The sequence below is a fragment of the Pseudochaenichthys georgianus genome, chromosome 18 (assembly GCF_902827115.2).
Source record: "Pseudochaenichthys georgianus chromosome 18, fPseGeo1.2, whole genome shotgun sequence".
In the NCBI taxonomy this organism is placed as follows: domain Eukaryota; kingdom Metazoa; phylum Chordata; class Actinopteri; order Perciformes; family Channichthyidae; genus Pseudochaenichthys; species Pseudochaenichthys georgianus.
Genome location: NC_047520.1, coordinates 23,305,041 through 23,322,345, shown reverse-complemented (window position 1 = coordinate 23,322,345; position 17,305 = coordinate 23,305,041). Strand labels below are relative to the sequence as shown.

The following is a 17,305-nucleotide window of genomic DNA, read 5'->3' as shown; positions in this document are numbered from 1 at the left end:
CGGATGTAGAGCATGTGGAGCAGAAAGAGAGTTCACACAGTGACCATGAGGATTACATGCCCTGTAAAAGCACATCCTATTGGTCCAAGTGGGATAAGACGAGTGTAATCCGAGTTGCTATTGGAGACGTTGTGATTAAATCTTGTTGGTTTGGAAGCAGTCCCATTTGTCCTACTTGGATCCCACTCATTGTTGACATCTTTGCGTAAACAACAGGGGAAACACCCATTTTAAAGTAAATCTGAAAAACATATTAAAACCTATCCTTATCACCTATATATTTTGCATACATATAAAATACCATTATAATGATTGTTTGTGTGTATTTTAAGGGCTCTTCCGGGAGAAAAAAGCAACAATCTGCTATAGGTTTCATTATTTTGGAATAGGCTTAGTGATGTTTGAAATGACTTAATTCTATAATGATATTTGACTTATTGATCCTCTTAGTCAGCACTTTTCTCAATGCTCTGAATGCTTTCAACCGGGAAAATATGTGAAGAAGATTTCAAATGAGAAATTGTCTTAATGCAACCTCTCCATACCGGTTTGATCCGCTCAGATTGTATTACTATTTTATTAAAGGGGCCCTTTTATGCTTTTCAGGCTTTTCCCTCTCCTGCGGTGTGTTCTAGAGGTTCTTGTGCATATAGTCTGCAAAGAGCAGACTGCTCTGATTTCAGACAGAGGGTGAAAATGAGTATTATATAGCCCCTTACACCTTCATTTATTCAGGGGAAGTTTACTGAGAGTAATGTGCACCTCTTCAGGAACGCTCCGAGTTCAGGTGTGATGGATACATCTTCTTTTTGCTCCACAGATCACCAGAAGTTGGAGCGAGAGGCCCGGATCTGCCGCCTGCTAAAGCACCCCAACATTGGTAACTAGTACTCCCTGTATCTTTACTATATATCTTCCTTTCTTTCCTCATGATGTCTCACAACGTGTTTAACATATATCCATATGTTTCAGCTTAGCCCTGAAGACAGTTTTGTGGGTTAGCCCTCAAGAGGGTTTTGAATTGAAACGTACTATATCCATAGTCAACTTCATCCTGTTCTCCAGGGTTTTTCAACCTTCTTTCAGCCGTGAGTAAAATAGTTACAACGCGAGGAGCGTGCACACAGTCACACACGGTTGTGGCTGCTCTCAAATGTAATGTAACCACTGCAAATGAACACAGAACTCTTAGAGAAGAATCAGCAGGAAAGTGAGTAAACCAGTTTACATTAATATACGACTGCATGTGGGGATTCTTTCAGTACTGCATCCTACAGCTGCTATAGTAGAACAGCATCTCTTTCACTTCATGGAACCCCTCAGCATGTAAAGTCAGAAACAATCATGAACCAGCAGCCTCTGAGAGGTTTCACCAGAGGGCAGGGCCGCTAAAGCACAGCCACTTTGACCTCATCAGCTACAGTCTGAACTCGACACACATCTGATGTTCGGTTATCACTTCATATTGTGGTTTTATGAAGGAGTCGTCCGGTCAGCTGGGCGCATATAGTTCCTATAGAAGTGTGTTCTTTGACAACAGTGGACTTGAGCATGTACACAATGCGGTATGTGTACGGCCACTTATGTGAAGAACTGCAAATATTATTCCTCCGAAAACAAATGGAATATCGCCCCGGTGCGCTCTGGCAGGGCTTCCCCTGGGAACGCAAGAGCCTTAATCTGAACTCATAATGTTATCAAAGACATCCTTACTTGGCGAGTAAGATCCAGAATTTAGCGCCTCTCAGTCTGCAACTGAAATGGTGATGTTTCATTTAGAGATGACTTTAACGCTTGTTGGGACCATGGCACTGTTGGATAGCTTTGACACACTCCAAGCAGAACGGAGCAGCTGCGCTCGGACCCCGGTGAAAGTGAATCCAAACAAAAGGTAACCGCCGCTGAATCCCCTCCTGCTCACCGGTTCTACCTTCTTTTGACCACCTCTGGTACTCTTCATCTGGGTTACAAGTTTGTCCAGGACTGAACTCATAGTCTGTGTTAATCACTTCAGGGTTTATTTAAATTACTTTATGGGTGTCTTAACCTATAATAATATATGATTATGTATTAAGTGATTTAAGTAAATGTATTGACACAATTTGCCTACAAAATGAAGTGTATATAAGTAGCGTAATGTAAAAATATTCAAGCACAAGTATCTGCATTTTTTACTCAGTACAGTACTTGAGTAAATGAACATCACTGAAGAAAAGTGAATACTGGTTGATTCCAGAATAAATCTGAAATTGTATATTGATAACTCGCAGCATCTCTCCAGCCTGCCTCTCTTCACAGTCACTGCTAGCAGATAGTGTCTCATTACTATTCCATTCATACTTCATTCAGCGGGAAAGCCCTCATTATTTCAAGGTCGTCATGGTGCTGATGGATCTCAGATGTCAATCAGGAGACTCGCTAATGGAGACGTCAGGGAGTCTCTACAGGGGGATGTCCCTTTGAAATCTTCTCACCCATCCTCTCGTGATGTATTCCATCATAAGAAGTCAATCGTTGTGTGTTATTAGAGCCAAAATCAATTGTATCCGAGTGTCCAAATGTGGTATCGTCGTGGCGATAAATGTTCATGTTCACTAACCTTACTGGGCTGGAATGGGGTTCCAATAGGATAATAGTAGGGTCACAACAGAATCAAATCCAGGCATCGGGTCGAACTTCTTTTGAACACATCTTATTTTTCACAAACTGATTATTGCAGAGAACCTAATTCAAATTACACAATTTAGCTTTCACATGATGAATGGAAACATGCAAGTTCCTTGAAAGCCCTGGGCTCTTTATCCAGAAACAGCAACATGCTGATGTCTAAAGTTCTGAACCACACTGAGAGAAGACCCCTGCCCCCTGAGTGTTTCTGCTGCCTGTAGATCAACGTCCTGAATAACGCTTTCCTTCCTCCTTATAGTGCGGCTCCATGACAGCATCTCAGAGGAAGGATTCCACTATCTGGTCTTTGATTTGTAAGTGCAGGGTTTTTTATTTCTCACATCACATTAATGCACATTTGAGAAACCTTTTTTATAATTATTATTATATATCTATATATATATATATCTAAGTATACAAATTAATTAATTTCAAAAAGAGAAAATATGCCAGATTATAACTAAAAGCTAACTTCCACCATGCAGTCCGTGGGCAGGTACACACATAACCTAGTGCCTATCACACTAACAATTAGAACAGATCAAATAAAGATGTATACATATAATTAGTACTTTAATCAGAAATAACTAAAACTTTACAATGAATCTCCAATTACAGTAATATTAAAGGTCCCATGTCATGGCCATTTCTACTGATCATAATTCCATTGTTGAGGTCTACCAAAATAAATGTATATTGTGCAATGTTCCAAACTCACATTGGTTTCTCAAACAGCATCTCTGTATAGTATGTGTATTCACAACACACTCTCACTCCATAAGCGTCCAGGAGCGACGTTTGGTCAGGGTCCCGTGGCGTGCAGTTGTGACGCTTCTTCAGCTTCATAAAGGGACGCAAATGTGATGATTCGTGGCGCACTCATAAAGGGACACAAATAGCTTTCAACTGATTGCAATGTATTCCCATCTGCGGCGGGATTTGACGCTCATGAAAGCACGGCATTCGTTTGTGTCGGATGCCCTTAAAGGCAATGTGAGCGTCCATTCTCATTGGATAACGGAGAATTGTACACCCAGAAGTAAGTATTCCCCTTACTGTCGATTGATTTGACAGTGATATCTGCACTACTCATCGACTAAAAAACACCAGATTATCCTTGTTAATTACACAACATTGATTGGTTTAAATTGTGTGCAATGCTTTTGTATTTTTCCCCTTCGATTCGGAGAAACAAATATTTTTTCTGAGTAAAGGATGGCAAAAGACACTACACTACCCAGAATCCCCAGCTATCGTTTGGCCTACACCATGTGCTCTGTTTGACAAACCCCTTTTTTTCACCATTCATTCCGATGGCTGGCGTCTATGTCACGTGATCTTCAAATTTCTCCCTGCAGAAAAAAAAAACATGGCCGAACTTCGTTTTATTCTCGGTGGAAAATGCCTATTTTAAAGTTAGTTTGGCCATCAAAATACGTTTTGATGTAATTTGATGCGAGTTGTTATTTCAGATTATGTGTGCAGTGGATGTACATGATCTTTAGTTTGCTAGTTATTACGAAGATTACTTCAGGAAATTGCGTCCATAGAACGTTTTCATTGTTACCAAGGTGGTTGCTAGGGACGCTGCTATCGATATTATTTCTGTTATGTTGTGTAACTGTTTAATGGTGTTATTTTTATTGCTATCCCCTTCCCCGTCAATGTATAGTGTTGGTCCACAGCGCAAACATATTAGTTTAACAAAATCCACATCTAAAGATACGTTATTTTCCCCTGTGCAATTCCAGTCTCACATCTCAGAGCACATCGTCATTAACAAATACCGGAAAAAGACTGAAAACATTTAAAAAAAAAAAATAATAATACTTTATTCCGAGTGTGCTTGTTTTTCTCTTTGAAAGTCATCACATAACGGCATTGTAATACACGGTTCGGCTGCATTAAATATTACATATCTGCTCTATTTATAGAGCCCTGATGAGAAGACCTCTAGACAAACATGAGGAACTGAAAACGTGACGTGGATCATAAATATATCAGCAATTAAACAACATCTTACATTTATTTTCACACAATACGTCTCCTTGCAGTATCAACACTAATTCGGCTCACTTTTATATTTGATCCAATTGGTAGATAGGTTGTATTTACACCATAAAGGTGCACAGCTGATATAAAGGGACACCTAGTGGTTAAAGCATGTTATTGAATTTCATTATTTTTATTATTAGATATTAATACGATCCCTATAAAGTATATTCATTACTCGTTATTCTCTACTAATAGTTAATTAAAGACTGTATATAATGACTATTTTGCACATCCCGTTCAAGATTTCAAGATTTTCTAAGGTTTATTGACATATCATATAGGCCTACACAACTGTGGTGTAGTTCTGCACTGAATGAAAAACTTGGGTCGCAGGTTCCTCAATAGTGCATTACAAGACATCTATCAATATTTGTGCATACCTCCAGCAATGTTAACTATGTTGAAGTACTTATTTTAACTGATATTATACATAATGTATTATACTCTTATAAGATGTATGTAGATATTTCATCTCCGGCCTTGTCAGGTAATAAACAATCAATAAATAAAGAACTCAGAATTGTTAAATATAAAACACAGAATTTGTGTGATTATACTAAATGATTTACAAATAAACACCGCTGCATATTTACAACTGTTACACATGCTGATGTAACGCAAATGTTCCATCTTGGGATCAATAAAGTATATCTTATCTTAAGCTGATCGATGGCTACTGCCATATTTGCAAAATGTGCCTCTGAACCTTGACAGGTGCATGTTTCAGGCTTATCAATGAACAACAGGAGGGGTCACAAACATAAGACCAGCTGTTAAATAAAGCTCTTCTGACCTTAGCTGGCATGTGGGTATATATATTAATACTGCCCATAATGGGCACAAGCAATTTTCACCCATTTATTAATTATATGTTTTAAATGTGAGTGTTTCCTGTCCCCTAAACCTCCAGGGATGTACACAGTTTAATACTGGCAACTTCTTATTATGGGAAATACGAAAACGTCTTTTAAAACTACAACTCCCAGTAGAGACGTGCCATAGATAGAGAACATGTTGCGAAACACGATAGCCAGCATGTGTAGTTCTGGGGACGGGGTGGGGGAGGGGGGGACGCGGTGGACCCGTTCAAATCTAGTTTTGGACAGTCTGCCGTGGTTCCATCCCATTTCAAGTGCTGTTCGAAGCTCGGCGTAACTCTCGGAGCACACTCTCCAATCACAGAGCTTGAGGACTATCACGGGGTTTGTCAAACAGAGCACATGGTGTAGTCCAAACCATAGCTGAGGATTGTGGGTAGTGTAGTGTCTTCTGCCATCCTTTACTCCGAAAAAATATTTGTTTCTCCGAATCGAAGGGGAAAAATACAAAAGCATTGCACACAATTTAATAATAAACTATATTTTTTGGAGGAGTTAATGATTAATGTTCCTCAAGATGCTTGCTCACCCTCCTTCAAATTTGAAAGACAAGTAATTACTATCATAATTCAAAAGAACAGTTCAGTGCCCCACAACTTTACTGCAAACAGTTACAACCTGGACTTTACATCAGAAAGAACAAACATTAAAGAAGTGAATAACTGCATCAGTTAGGGTTAAAAAACGTGTATTCAGCTAAAACATACAGTATACACATCGCTGCAGTTATTATCCAGTGGAAAGTCCTTACCTACTGGCCTAGTTAAATCAAAGTGGTTACTTTTTTCGGCAGGGCAGTGAAGTTTTACAGTCTTATTTGACTTTCTCAGGACTTGAAACTGTTTTTTGGGGGCAGACCCCCACAGGTCTGGACCACAGATGGAAATTAGCTATTAGCTATAATCTGGCATATTGCATCTCTTCTCTTACCTGAGATTAATGTTTTTGTATGCATGGTCCTTCTATAAAAAAATAAATAAAAAAGAAAAATATTATACACACGTAAGGTCATCATTTATAGAAGCCTTTGGAGAGTGTTCATGTTTTCCACAGGTCACGGAAAGGTTGAGCTTTAAAATATATTTCAAGTCATTGTCCATGTTTTAGAAAACTGACTAACATGGTTAATATGGTTAGAGAAACTAAAAGAAACAAAATACAAAACCCTAAATGGTTTCTGTATCCTGGGGGTATTATTGTTGTTGCTTGGGTGTAATATGGGTATAATAACAGTGTAACATGGGTTTAATAAATACCAATAAATATGGGATACAAATACTATAAAGGGTAGAATTCAACAAAAGAGATAACCTCACTAAGGACAGAAGGGGAAATCTAGCCAGCAGAATGTCAGTGGTTCGATCCTCAGCTTCTTCAGTCATCTGTCAAAGTGTCCTTGGGTGGGTAAGATACTTGACCATAAAATTGCTCCCATAGGCATGTCTACGATATTGAAGTATGAGTCACTTTGGATCAAAGCGCCAGCATGTCTTGAAGTTTAAAACTGGCAGTGTCCCTTTACCCTTCATCATATTAACATACATTGTGCTATGGGCTTAGCTTTTGTACCTTTTGAATTGAAACCTTCGGAAGTAACTTGTCATTATTTGATGTACATTTGCTTCTGCACCTCGATTGCAATTGGCATTGCACAGGATCTTCTCTCTGGCTTCTGTCCATGACCTCATGGAAACACACTGAACTTCTTCCAGCTGAATGAACGTTATCCACATACAGTACGACCATGATTTCAACATTAGGGCGCGAAAAGCACAACACATTTATTTTCAGTTGGTATGGAAAAAGAATAGCTTCTGGAGAGATTTGTTACCCAGCAACATCATCCAGCACACCCTCCAGACGCACACATTAGCATCTGTGGTTTTGCAATTAACGTCATTTCCAGACAATGTTTTTTCTTTCCTGCTACCTTATTCTAGTTTTGTCTGTCTCTTTGTTTCCCCTCCATTCAGAGTCACCGGTGGAGAGTTGTTTGAGGACATAGTTGCCAGAGAGTACTACAGCGAGGCCGACGCCAGGTCTGTGTCTTATCTGTTTGATATTTCTGAATGTATTTTAGAAATGTGGTGTGAAATCCTTTTAGTCTATTTTGGCACCAAATGCATATTCAAGGAGATATGCACTATATAGCAGTTAATACAGCTGCAAATCTTTAAAGAGCATATTACATACATTTTGGATCCACGCATTTTAAACAACAAACCTTGCTAATTATGCAGTTTACAAACGTTTCTGTGGTGCGGCCTTTGATATGCCTTTGAGAGCCAAAAACTGTCTTTATACATTTCAAGTTTTACCTCTGTTTTTTGATTATGGATCTATTCCCCCCAATTTCTCCTCCTATGAAAAAAAACACTCAAAAAAGAACCATGTCTGATTTGGTTCAGTAAAGCAGCTTTACAGCATTTCCTTTTAAGCAGTCGGCTGTTAGAATAGAAGCAGTTGTTATATGTTGAAAACAAATGATTTGAGACGACTGTCTCCATAATGTTAGGGGCTTCACATTGGAATAAGATAGTCAGATACATTAGCAATGATAATGAAGCTTCTTTTAAATGACTTACTTCGGTTGTAAAGGTTCAGTTTTGAAAAATATTAATAATAAGAAAAACCTCATCAAGAGTTACAAACTGTTTTGCAGCTTTATTAGACAACTGTTAATTCAAACAAACAAAAGCTTAATATGAAAGGATCTGGATTCTGTTTTGATGTGGATTTTATTGGTTTGTAAAAGTAAAGATGACCTCTGAAGTCGCTTAAACAATGGGCATGCATCATATGTATTTGTCATTACTTGTCTATTTAAATTGCTTAAAGAAACAGTTCAACTATGTGCTTTCTTTCCAAGAGTGACATGTGTTAGATACTGACGTGGTTAGCCTAGCTAAGCACACAGACTGGAAAGACGGGAGAACAGCACCCTGGCTTTGTATAGAGTTCAAATCAACCACCAACATCTTTTGAAACTCTCACTAATCGAGCAGTGATTTTTACTTTTCTGGTGTTTTAGGAAACATTTCTTTATTAGAAGAATCTATACTTGTATTTATTGACTCTGGAGACGCTGCAGTACCTAACATGCCAGGCCAGCTGTTTCTCCGTGTTCAGTCTGTGCTAATCTAGGCTAACTGCATCCTGACTTCACCAGGAAAACATAAACACAATTCTTATCTATCTTTTGAAGGAAAGCAAATCTTTTATTTTGATAATGTTGAACTGTTCCTTTAAAATGTATCAAATGTGTCAATAAGCTATGTTGTGTGTTTGGTGTGTTCTGTCAGCCTGTTCCTTTGTTTCCTGACATTGACCTGTTCTCCCTCTTCCTCTCCTTCTTGCTTCTGGCCTGGTCTCTCTCCCCCACAGTCACTGCATACAGCAGATTCTAGAAAGTGTAAATCATTGCCACGTAAATGGCATAGTGCACAGGGACCTTAAGGTTAGTAAGTGACCACAGCAATAGCTAAAAGAAAAGTTCTGCCCGCCTGTGGCACCTTGCCTGCTCCTCCACTGTCTGATCAATCAACCAATTAACCTTCACTGAGTGCCGCCTCCTCCCAACCCACCCCCTCCCCCAGTCCCCCTCACACACCTAAAATCCACCCGCTGCAGGGCATTGTGGGCAGGTTGGCTGGAGAGGAGGCGGTATGCCAGGGCACGAAGTGCATGTAACATCTGTCAAACGCCATGCTCTGACGCAACCACTGAGAGTCTCCACCTGAGGGGGGGGGAAGACAAACACCTGTGACAATTTGCATTCCAAATTTGGACTTTAGATTTGTCTAGTTCTGCAGGTTTTATTATATAAAATCTGTAGTGTGTTTCAACATCAAACCCTCCACTGTCAGTTAGCTCCACCACCTATGTAATAAACATCAACTATAACATTGGATATTTAACAGGAAGTAGCGCACCCGAGGGCAGTGGTTCTCAAACGCTGTCATTCCCCACTTTGAACAGATGGGCCTTTTCAAGCCCCACCTGTCCCTCATCGCTCCAATAAAATGGTCGGCCAAACTTTTTTGTCAAATTGTCAAATGTATCGTTCAATAACAATATAAAAATATATCTATAACAAATAACATCAGTTCAAAAACAGAGAAAATTAATAACAGTTCAGAAATAGATAAAATAAAAGTGCAATGGTGTCAATCCTTGCCTGAAAAAGGCTGAGTTCCAAAAATATAGAAAAAGGGCCTACTTTGCAATTGTGTTATATTGATAACATTTCAAAATGTTAAATGTATTTAAATAACTTCAAGTTCTTATAACAAATAACATCAGTCAATAATAACAACCGCCGTTAGGGACATTATTCAGAAATACCGTTCACATAGTCCATGGGCGGATCTAGAAAAATATTCATGGGGTGGCAGGAGATTTTGAGGGGTGGCATCCCCTGGCAGAAGTATATGCTGATTTAATCATACATAACATAAAAAGACCGATAACGTCGGAGCTTAACGGTACCACGGTCTTTAATAATTCATCCCCGGGGCCCGTTTAATACCAGGGCTCGGTACCCATCCCTAGTTACAAGACTCGCGTCTTGTGCTGCATTCACTCGCACTCGGACATTAGAGATGTTCTCTCATAAATGTCCGATGAGCCACAACTTTTCTTTCAAAACAAAGCTGCCAGCTGGGGTGGCAAGGCTATTTCATCTGCCCCGGCCCCACATGTGAAACACTCTCACACAACATACTGAAATCGCATGAGTGTTTCGTGTGTGTGTGCCAATCAAATCATATGCCAGTACAAGCTCTAGCCAATCAAACGGCGTGCTTGTGTGTCCGGCGCGGGAGATTAATGTGATTGGTCGCGCTCCAGATACGCCCACCGGCAAGCTTCAACGCACGCTGCCGTGTGGACGCTGCATAACGCATCCCCTGCCGTTGCGAGGCTCCGGCGCTGTGAAAGTCCACCGCCGTTGCGAGCCTCCGGCTGTAACAGTCCGCAAGGTCCCAGGTTTGATTCCGGCCTGAGGTCCAAAACATTTATAAAAACATTTAAAAAGTATCTCCCGTTCATCGCGTCCATTCGCGACCCACCTATGACATCTCTGCGCCCCACACTTTGAGAAACGCTGCCCTAGGGCAATTTGAGAGGAATAAGAATTATCCTTGTCAATTTTGAAATTGTGATTCAAATAAGTCTAACTTTTCTTATAGTATTAATAGTCCCCATTGGATCACTTTAGTAGTGATTATTATATCAAGCATTATATAAAACATACATAGCTTAGTTATCATGGAGCTATAAAGAAACAAATATTTGTGTGCACAAATAACTATGTATTTGTTTCCTGGTACAAGTGAACACAATGGCATCAAACTAGTTTCAGTCATTTCCAATGTGTTGTTTTGACAGAAAAAGGGAGAAACACCTACAAACTCTTCAAAACGTTTGGCTTCTAAGCAAGAACACGTAACAGAGTCCCCATGTCCTCCTCCCCCGTCTCTCAGGCTCAGCCTCCAGTCGGCCGGGGGCTAACCACATTTCTGCTCTGAGACTCAGGGAGACTTGGCCGTGTTGTCCCAGCAGCAGACTGTGACCACGTTCCAGCTGTGTTTTTATTTCTTGGTCATCGCAGCAAACATCAATTGGAAACCTTGGCAACACATAAAAAAAACATCAGAAACTTTGAGTAAATGGTCCAATTAGCTAAATTGTCCCTCAGTATGGCTGCTGGGTCGGTACGTTTCCACACTGCTGCACAGTGTCATGCTAACATGGCCAGGGGCCCTGAGTGTCAGAGCCCCTCACCACAGACAGGGAGGGAGCTGTCACTAACCCTGCCCCCTGCTGGCTGCATGCAGTCATTGCATTCAGCAGATCCTAGAGGCTGTGCTCCACTGCCACCAGACGGGCGTGGTCCACCGTGACCTCAAGGTAAGTGAACTCACCATGAAGACCAATCAAAGCATTCTATCCTGCAGCCTCACACTCCAACACCTTGTATTCTTCCGTCCATGTTGATTCCTCCTCTCCCATTACCCCTGCACTACTTCCAGGATCACGTTTCTCTTTACAGTAATATCAACTCCCCTCTCGCACTGAGCAGGCTGTAGGATAGTTCATGGGCCTGAGCATGAGGCTGGCAGGCCTCCAGGCACTCTGCAGCTGTAAACAGCCGAGCAGTGTGACAGCCACTCTGTGTCTGGAGGAGATCTGCCATGTGCTGTGGAGTGTGTTCTTTATAATGACTTCAAGTAAAAGGACTATAATTATTTAAATTAAGCTCTATTTTTTTACGAGAATATAATCCTAATCAAATGCAAGATGTTTGTATAAAATATGGCAAAAAAAGCATTTGTCGTGCATCTATGCTTTGATGATCAGTTAGAAAATGCACATAAAAGGGATTTAGAAAGTAATTATGGTCAGTCTTCTTGGCAAGAACAGATTAATTTGTCAAATTATTATCAGATTATTTGAAGAGAATCACCAACGGTTTTTAAAGAGACACACTTACTGTTGATGATGGGATGTGTTCTGACTGAATGAGCTATTTGGTGCAGTTTCCCTTCTTTACTCGGGCCTTGTTTTAAAGGTGGGGTAGGTAAGTTTGAGAAACCGGCTCGAGATCGCTAGAATTTGAAAATACACAACCGGAGAAAATCTGCCACTTCCTCACAGAGCCCCTCCTCCAACACACACAAACACGCACATGACCAATGAGGGCACGAGATAAGTTTGTGCCCCGATGGAAGGCTGACCGGCAGGTAGGCCATCCAATCCGTTTATCCGGGCCGGCTCAGATGATTGGTCGTGCTTTTTACAGTACAGTACCACGGCTTCTACAGATGACATTTTTTATGGATTTATTGTCAAAGCACTTCAGATATTCATTGCTATCGGGATGTTAAGAGCATTCCATGGAATATAACAAAAAGTGTATCTCGAGCCGGTTTCTGACACTTACCTACCCCACCTTTAACCAATGCAAAATAAAACAGAAGTTGTCAGGGCCAGTTGTTCCCGTCTTGTTGAGTATGAGCACATGCATGTTCTATGCGGCGTGACATCACATCATATTTCTCATGACTTCCTGTCACACAGGTTAAATGAAGGCTGCCAATTGTCTACCATGTAGTGTGTTAGAACAACATGGAGAACTATCACCAGTTGGTCAGATCGTCCTCTCTTGCCTCTTCTCAGCTTCGATGTTCTGTGGTGATGACCTGAAGAATGTCAAATCTGTAAATATGGCCCAGAAAAAGAAGATTAATTATCTTTTTAGAGAATCATGGATCTCAATATAGGATGCCTGCTTTCTAGTCAATACAAACTTAAACTTAGTCAAATGAAGATGTGCTGCTAATAAAACTGCTCATAATATAGATCATCTATAGGGTCATGGTCACTTAGTGAATGTGACTGTTGAATGTATTTAATTGAGGTTAAACATCTCGTCTTTGGAGGACGATGCACATTATATCCAGTGGTCCCGTCTCTCCTGCTGCTTTTCTGATTGTAGTTTGCTCCCAAAGCTCTGATTTGATAATCAAATGGAGTGGGTGTATCTGAAGTTTTGCATTTGCTGACTGCCCTCTCTGCCTGCTCTGATTGGCTGTTGCCAGGCAGCTGCTCCGGCTCGCTGCAGAAACACAAAGGCAAACAAATACAAACAAAACAAATAAGCAAGCTGCCGAGCATGGGGCCACAACACCGCTGGCCACGTTGTGTATGTATTAATAGGGTGTAATTGCTCAGACACACACACACACACACACACACACACACACACACACACACACACACACACACACACACACACACACACACACACACACACACACACACACACACACACACACACACGCGCGCCCAGCGATGCATAGCTGTCTTAATCAAGTTCTTGTAGAGTTTTTCTTGAATGGTCAAGACACATGTTTTATTGCATGCTGTCATCAAGTGTCCTTTTGAGGCCTTCTTGTTCCAATAGCTCGACACAGACATGCTTCAACGTAGCTCTTCTTATCGTGATAGTTAGTTGTTGATCTTGGGATCAGTATGCGTGACACCAGCCTCAATTTAAGTAACAATTTACTATTGTATTCTTAAAACACTGTTGGTGGCTGGTAGATGCTAAAGAAAACAACACAGGTACAGATATATTATCTTTTTTTATTTCATCCATCCTTGGCAAAAACAGGCTCCTACATTACCCATAATGCAACTCATTTGCTGACAGCTCAGTCATAGGAGAAATGTAATGCAATGCAACTTTATTGTCCACCCAATCCAGGCCTTCCGGACCAGTTTGACCTCAAACATAACATATCTACTTAAAGGTGGGGTGTGTAATTCTGGAGAAAACAGCTCGAGTGAAAATCAATCTGAACTCTCTCCTGGAAGGCGACTCGTGGTGGAATGATATGATGGTTACCACAATTATTCTCTTTGTTCAAGAATGCTTGAAGTCCTCCCTGTTCCTTGAGCTACCTGCTCACAAAGTGTGCTCAGCACTGAATGGCCCGACTTGATCTTCTTTGAAAGGATTCTATTTTCTGTCACTTTTCGACAAAAGACTGAAAAAGGAATTCATACGATGTAAGATTGATGAAGACGCTGAAAGGTCTATCCATTGGGAGAACCTGAGCAGAGAAACTGAGAAACATGACAAATGCTGATGCTTGTTTACACGAGGGCTTACTTCATGGTTTGCTGAGTATAGAAATGTTGAACATTATACACAACATTGTAAATGGAGCCCCTGTGGAAGATGTTGGAGTGACGTGTCTCTCTGCCGTTCGCCAAACCCTAAGGAATGGAATATCGTTTGGAAGAATGATGTTTTCCACCCAGTATAGACTCTGACCTTTGATGAATAGCTGTGATGCTCCGTGTGAAACACCTTACTAAAGCGCTTTCTAAATGTTCTTACCAATCTGTAGTTTAGCGTCTGGTTTTACACGATGGTACTTTTTTAAAGTGACCTTATCTATCTCTCTTTATTTCTTGTCTGAAAGAAAATCCAAGTACCGTTATTTTTTGTGTTTCGAAGTTAAAACATTGGGGGAAGTTGTATGTGTGCAACGTTTTAGCAGCAAGTGTAGCGTGCAGAACTAACGCTGCTTTAGCTGCCGGTTATCCGATCTACATTATGATCCAACGTGTCAAACGGAATCTAATTACCGATGTATCGCACCAGCCACACGGACGGAAGATAAATCCAGATCAATCTGAACTGAACGCTATAGTGGTCATACATGCAGGAACCCAGGCGTGTGTGTGAGTGTTTTCTCAAAGTGAAGTGATGATACGACTCAGTAACGATGCTCGTAGGGGATCTGGCCCGCACCCCGAACATCCCGTTAGTGAAATGCTTTCCGAGTTATATCTATATCCAACATTATGTTAATTTGACTGGGTGTGCTGACTGGGGTCGTTAGTTAAAGGGAAAGGCTGTGTAGGGCTTAACAGGTTTGGTGAGTTTTAAGAGAGCGCAATGACACATTAAATCGACTGGCCCCGCCCACATTATTATTAGGAACTTATCAAATACAGCCTTGATACTTTAAAGGACAATTCTATCACAGGTGTATTCCATTCGGGTTGGGGAGAGCTGTAACACACATCAAACTGGATGGGACTTTCTGACCCCCTGTTTTTCTCACTTCACATCTCTACTGCTGATATCTGGAAACAAACACAAAACCCACCGGGTCAATAATGCTGGAATCAAAAAGATGAATGTAAACAAGCCAACAGATAATGTAAAAACTGATAATTGGCGGTAAAACCAGGGTTTGACTTCCACACGTCTGGCTGACCTCGGCGTTTGTTAATACTTTGTCTGACTTATTTCCCAGCATTGTCCTTATGTTTCTGGCTCTACACGTAATCTGCAGATTCAAAGTGTTTGTAGCGGTCTTAGGGAACATACAGTATGGTGCGGACCATTTGCATTCACAGCATAGTGTTTACCCAGAATGCTCCCCTTTCCTTTTTCCATTCTGCCTTCTCCCTTCCCTTCCCCTGAACGCACCACTCAGAATGCACACATGCTCTACTAACTAACTGATGTCATGTGTTGCTTCTAGAATTAAAACCTCCAACTGATTTCCAAAAGTCTGTGGAGGCAGTGAATATAGAATTGTGTAAGCAATCATTAATTCTTGGCCTCATTAATCTACAGTTGTTTCACGAGGTCAAGCGTCTATCGAATACGTAGGCATTTACAAGAATATGAATCCAGGATGATTTTGTCATTTCAAACACAGAGGAGGACTCGTTGGAATAGTGAGTGGTGTCAAAGCTGAGAAACAACATGGATGTAATACTTTATGAATAGCCAATAGCTTCATAGCTAACGGTTCACTGGTAAACAGCTAGGATCTTCATATCAGGTATTCAGATACAAATATTTCAAATATCTTAAACAAGAGCTTTAAGTTGCCTAATCTTTAAAATATATGCTGTATTTGCTAAAGGCAAATATTTAAGGGACAACAATTGCACATCGTACGACAACATGTGCTGTACCCCTGAAACACTGCACGCTCACACAGCTTACTTAAGGATAACAACTAACAGGTTGAGAGAAGTTGCATATCAATAAAACTAAGAGTTCACAATTAAAAGTAAATGACAAATGGAGCTACCTTTTTCTGATTGATTTGCTACTTGTGTTTATGGTTATGCCACTTGTGATGTCTGTCTGGCAGGTGCTTGTGGAACATCATCTAAATAGCCTGATCCCTAACAAACATGTATTTTAATAACGAGCAGAATAAAAAACAAAGGTAACTCACATTTTTTGGAGGACAATCATTTACTGATTTTTAATTTCATTAGTTTTGATAATGTAAAGATTTTTAAAGGTATTTGTTGTCTATGCTCTAGTTCGAATGACAACAACAACAACCTCTTACTTTTCTTCAGTAGCCCTTTGATAGTTGACAAAGATTCAGCCACGGTTCATCGAGTAGAACAAATTAACCAAAATCAACTTTAGCTGTTTCAAGTCATTCCCATGAGAGTTAAGTTATACGGTGTGTGAGAGTGAGAGTAGTATAATGGAAATAAGTGAGGGGCCCCTCAGTGTATAGAGCCAAGGTGACCACAGTTTCTAATACAACTTGTTTAATGGTTGCAAAATAACAGCAGCAGCCTACTTTCTTCCCATTACAGCTCGCTCACAAAGCGTTTGGCTTCATCGAGGATTTTAAATGCCACCAAATGTATTATTCATCCTCTCGGGGTCCTGGAGCTCTGCTGGGGTCTGGCACGAGGCACTGCCCCCCCTCTCCACCAGCAGGGCTCGCACGCCCAATTTCACTGCAGCCGCCTACGTCTTGTTGAATGATATCCATCCATCCATTGACCCCCCCCCCCAACATATATTAGTTTGAGCTCACTCACTTCTTCATGTTGTTTCTCTGTGGACTAGAAATGGCCCTCCTGTTGCTTCAAAGCCTGCAATAAAACCTCCCAAAGTCTATATTTCAGCGGGAAAGAAGTACTAACTGTACTCAGATATTTTACTGAAGTAAAAGTAGAAATACTAGTGTTAACAAGTAGAAGTCCTGAATTTAAAATCTTACTTGAGTAAAAGTAAAAAAAGTATTGGCATCAACAAGTACTGAAAGTACCAAAAGTAAAAGTACTTGTTGTGCTTAATGTCCCATAATCATACAGTATATATTAAATAACTGGATTATAATTTGTTATGCAATGTG

At 40.5% G+C, this 17,305-nt stretch overlaps 1 protein-coding gene across 8 annotated transcripts in view; it reads left to right on the top strand.

The window, feature by feature from the left end:
- Positions 1-17,305, top strand: part of camk2d1 (calcium/calmodulin-dependent protein kinase (CaM kinase) II delta 1) — a 124,112-nt gene that overhangs the window by 47,934 nt on the left and 58,873 nt on the right. For 4 of the 8 annotated variants that reach the window (XM_071206592.1, XM_034105516.2, XM_071206588.1 and 1 more), the window contains exons 3-6: positions 821-880; positions 2,927-2,981; positions 7,574-7,639; positions 11,438-11,510. In XM_071206592.1, the coding sequence (XP_071062693.1) occupies positions 821-880; positions 2,927-2,981; positions 7,574-7,639; positions 11,438-11,510 (254 nt within the window). Of the gene's footprint in view, positions 1-820; positions 881-2,926; positions 2,982-7,573; positions 7,640-8,984; positions 9,058-11,437; positions 11,511-17,305 lie in introns of all 8 variants that reach the window. The other 4 variants (XM_071206591.1, XM_071206590.1, XM_071206589.1 and 1 more) reach the window with 1 other exon arrangement.